The sequence below is a fragment of the Cannabis sativa genome, chromosome 2 (genome assembly GCF_029168945.1).
Source record: "Cannabis sativa cultivar Pink pepper isolate KNU-18-1 chromosome 2, ASM2916894v1, whole genome shotgun sequence".
Taxonomy (NCBI): domain Eukaryota; kingdom Viridiplantae; phylum Streptophyta; class Magnoliopsida; order Rosales; family Cannabaceae; genus Cannabis; species Cannabis sativa.
Genome location: NC_083602.1, coordinates 74,879,635 through 74,884,208, shown reverse-complemented (window position 1 = coordinate 74,884,208; position 4,574 = coordinate 74,879,635). Strand labels below are relative to the sequence as shown.

General features: G+C 31.2%; 1 protein-coding gene across 5 annotated transcripts; it reads right to left on the bottom strand.

Moving 5' to 3' along the window:
- Window positions 1-298: 298 nt before the first annotated feature.
- Window positions 299-4,102, bottom strand: LOC115718571 (receptor-like cytosolic serine/threonine-protein kinase RBK2). 5 transcript variants are annotated; one of them, XM_030647376.2, is made up of 9 exons: window positions 3,692-4,102; window positions 2,917-3,023; window positions 2,459-2,809; window positions 2,107-2,358; window positions 1,856-2,013; window positions 1,576-1,655; window positions 1,365-1,500; window positions 1,125-1,274; window positions 299-886 (listed from the first exon to the last, which is right to left on the bottom strand). In XM_030647376.2, exons 1-9 carry the CDS (start codon window positions 3,700-3,702, stop codon window positions 716-718), a joined length of 1,416 nt encoding a protein of 471 aa, XP_030503236.2. In that variant the 5' UTR covers window positions 3,703-4,102; the 3' UTR covers window positions 299-715. The 5 variants fall into 5 exon arrangements, with proteins under 5 accessions (XP_030503236.2, XP_030503241.2, XP_030503239.2 ...); XM_030647381.2 differs by having other exon boundaries at window positions 2,971-3,023; window positions 3,764-4,101; XM_030647379.2 differs by having other exon boundaries at window positions 3,764-4,100.
- Window positions 4,103-4,574: the final 472 nt, after the last annotated feature.

Below are 4,574 nucleotides of genomic sequence, written 5' to 3'. Positions count from 1 at the left end.
TGTTTAATGGGCCGGCCCAAAGTATTTTTGTAATTTTTTTTCCTTTTTTGTATTTTTTTGTTTTTTTCCCAAAGTTTTTTTATAACTGTTTATTATTTTTTTAAAAAATATGTTTGAAATTATTTGATACAATTGAATTATTTAATAATATTCATATGTAATTGACCTATTTACGAATTTCCCCAATATTTATGAAACTTAACAAAAATAACTACATACTTCACATAATTTCCTTAATAAATAACTTGAGAAGAATAAAAAAAAAATGTTAGTTGATATGTTTTGCTGGTTCAAAATCAAACTCCAAACATTTCAGTCTATACAAAGTGAAACAGAAGCTTATACACATAAATATCAATATAGGTAGAGGTAGGTAAGGGTTTTGAGTGTCCATTGGAAACAATACTCGCTCTAACAAGCGTTTTACATGAAGGTTTTCCTCCACCATAAATGAGAGATTTCTATGCATATTAGTTAGGGGCTAGTCTAAGACAATGGCTTCTCTCTCTTTTTCAAAAAAGAAAATAAAATAAAATAACAAGCGTTTTACTTGGAACTCCAAAAGAAGTTCATCCATGAAAAACAATATTCAGTCACCAAATTTCCACAGGACTATCTACCAAACACTCCCTAAGAAGACCAACCTAATCTATATGAATAATATTAACTGTTTGTTACAAGTAATAAGGCCACATCTTTTAGTAATATTTTGAGTTCAAGAGCCGAAAGCAACCTGTTGGTGTTTGTTCATATCACTCAGATACTTTGTTGAGTTATATTCTTGTGCATCCAGGAGCTCTTCTGAGTATGTTCTTTGGAGGGTTCCTTTTTTACATTCTTCTCCAGATTGAGAAACATACTCATTGCCTTTGAGCAGTACTATGACCTGTCACCGTGCTAAGAATTTGAGTCAGAAACTCGAGCACATTTACAATGAAGGGAAATTATTTTCAAGCAATTTCACTAAACATAAGTAACTTTGATTCAAATAGGCCAATTATGAATAAAGAATTTTCAATTTCTCAGAAGTTGTTGTAAATTTAAGCATATCTTACTTAGGTAATTATGAATCATAGAAACAAAAGTGTATTACATGTACTCCCAGGAAATTACTCTGTACTTGCCTGGCGCATTCGAGGCCTTAAAATAGGAGAACGCTCAATGCATAATGAGGCAGTCAAAATCATCCTATCCATCTCTTCTGGGACATAGTTGTCACCAAGAGAAGGATCAACAAGCTCCTTAGCATCTGCATCATCAAGAAATGGCTTTGCCTACAAGAGAAGAAGATAGAATGAGATGAAATGAATACCCAACTGTGATGATGTTTGATAACATATGTTAGTATGCAATGGAAAAGTTACCCAAATAACAAGGCTCTTTTGATGATGATCCAATGCTGGACGCCCAGTTATGAGCTCCAAGAGTAGAACTCCAAAAGAATAAACATCAGTCTTCTCATCTACTATTCCATGCATGAAATATTCAGGAGCAAAGTAGCTGGATTTTTCAAAAAAAGCAGAGGACTTAGAAACAACTTTTGTTGGTGAAAACAAATGGTTTAACATTACATACCCGAATGTCCCCTCAAATTTAGACACACTGTGGTGAGAGCATTGTTTAGGTAGCCATTTTGCAAGTCCAAAATCACAAATCTGAATAAAAACGGACTAAATCATTTAGCAGGAAAGAGGTGGAAAAGAGAAGAATACTTTTGAAAAGGAGAGATTATGTGTGTATGAAGCTTTGGCAATTGTCTTTACAATTACTTTTCTTCTAAAAGTTAATGGAAAACATATATAGGTGACCATCATATTCAATTGTTACTCTTGCTGCTGTGAAATTTGAAGTGTACCTGAGGTTCAAAATCCTCAGTGAGCAGAATATTATCAGCCTTGATGTCTCTATGTATGATTCTTTTAAGACAACTCTCATGAAGATACAGGAGACCATCTGCTGTTCCCAAAGCAATTTTATACCTTTCTTTCCAACCAAGTATGTTATCATTTGAACCTGGCAAAGTATTTCAAGATTTAGCTGATAAATTAAAAGACCTTCTACTAAAAGACATTTTGAAAAACAAGAATAGGAGTTTTATAGACCAACCATGGAGGTAGGACCCCAAACTCCCAAGTGGAGACAATTGAAAAATAAGGTGCATTCCTTCTTCAACACAACTACCAACCAACTTAGCAGTGTTGGGATGGTTTACATGAGCTATGATGCCAAGTTCGGATAGAAAACCTGATGTTTTCTCATCTATTGTTCCCTTAGTCAGCCGCTTTACTGCTATTAGTTGTCCACTTTTCAAGCTACCCTTGTAAACTTCAGCATAGCCACCCTTTCCAATTATGTTCTCTAAAGAAATTAGAATCCAATGTCAACAAAACAAACACAACAATGAATAAATGATTTCAAAAATAAAATAACTGTATTTTCTTCAGAAGCATTGTTTTACCAGCATTAAAGTTGTTGGTTGCAGCTTGTAGTTCAGAAATGGTGAAGTTGACCAATGAAGTCTTGAAGTCATATAAGGTACAAAACAATGGATTCTCTCTTGCACTTCTGCTCTTTCTTTTTGGTGTTTTTGGTAAACTAACAGCAGGAAAGGAAGCTAAACGTTTAATAGACCTTCTATTCCATAACTTGAAAAGATTATTCCAATAAAAAAGCCCCCTTGATAATGAAAACTTCATTAGTTTGCTGTTTTCACCAGAATATTTGTTAGTTCTAGGGTCAAAAGCATCTAAAACTCCTCTAGGAGATGTTGACTCTTGATTCCCCTTTTCCATATCTAAGCTCTTCAAATCTACAATTCAAAAGAAGAAAATAAAACAATAAAAAAAAATGCACAATGAACATATAAATATGTCAGTAGTGAGTTAAGAAACAAACAATAAAGATTTTTTTTTTTACCTTCAACAGAATTAGAAGGATATAGGGATGATTGTTTCTTAATGTCAGCCTTACCAAACTCATCTTTAAGAATGTTTGGTGCAGTTTTTCCAGTGTACTTTTTCTCCCTTAAATAAAAAAGATAATGGCATTTTAGTACAAAAGATTCTCAATAGAGAAAAGCCATTATTTTGAAATGTAATTCATAGATGAGAAAGCTATTTTTTGAAAAAGAAATTTAAGAAGACTAACAAATACACAATCATGAAGAACCATAAATTTCTGAATGTGTGGACTTCTGGGATATCAATATATAATCCAAATGAATGACCTATGAGCTAAAACTCAAAACATTAATAAAAGGGTAAGGTAAATAAAAAGAAAACCTTAAAACCCCACCTGGAATGAGAAACATCCTAGTCATAACCAAAATAAGGAGGGTTTTTTCTTCTTTGGGGTGATGCACACTCAAAGGAGAAAACTTTATGCATAAGCTATGCATACCATAAAGAAAGGAAGAATCACAATAAAAGTATTCAAAATCCCAAAAGTTAAACAACACTCCATTTGTTTTCCCAGGGACCCCACAAAAATAAACAGGGGAAAAAATAACAAAGAGAGATGATTATGATAATTGAAACTGAAACAGAAAGACAATATGAGAATTTCTAAATGCTCAGTTTATGAAGAAAATACCAAAAATTTATATACATTGTCCCAAAATCATGAAGAAAAATATCAAAATCACAAGATACACTCAATAAAAAAAAAATACAGTATAGAGAAGACCCACAACCTCAAGCTCATCGTATAATATTCCTGGGAATTTTCGGAGAAAAGAAAACAAGAAGACACAAAATAAACATACCCAGATTTGAGAACATGAAGAAATTAACACACTCATATCATGGAGTAGAAGCTTTTTGCTCTCCACCATGCGCCATGAATGGTCATAAAAAGACCAAAAGGAAAACAATAAAAGAAATGCAAACAAAACCAAACAAAAACCGAAAAATATGCAATGTTTATTAGTAATTTAAAACAAGAGAAAAAGACACAAAAATAGCACTTACTATTTACCATTGCATATTTGCATTTAATAAAAAAAATGTATTTTGCGTAAGAAAAAATTAATCATAAAAATCTATACAAAACATATTTTCATCAGATCATTTAGTGATTCAAAATAATAATTACATTACTTACTATAAAGTTATGAGTACATTTTTAACGAGTATTATATTTTTTTCCCTTTATAAATTATAAATAATTTGTAATCAATCACTAGATCAAGATCTATCTAAGAGTTTAAAAATTTATTAATACATGTTTCAGAGTTGAATTTTTTTCACCTTTTTTTATCATTCCATTTTCATTATTGATTAATTCTTTTGGATATAAAACAAATTTGTAATTCTTTCTTAAAAAAAACACTTAATAATTATGCTTTCAAAACAAAATTATATTTATTTTGCCCTAAAATTGTGAAAGTTGTTGCTTTTGATTAAGTTTGTTCTTTCAACAACATCTAATCCAGTTTAGTATCCTGAATATCCTTTATTTATCAGAAATATTATTATGACTGAGACTACCTATCAATATGTCCTTTAGCTCTCAACCCTTTTGAGCTCCTAGTTATTTTTTAAAAAAAAATAAAAAAACAAAACAAAATTGAATCC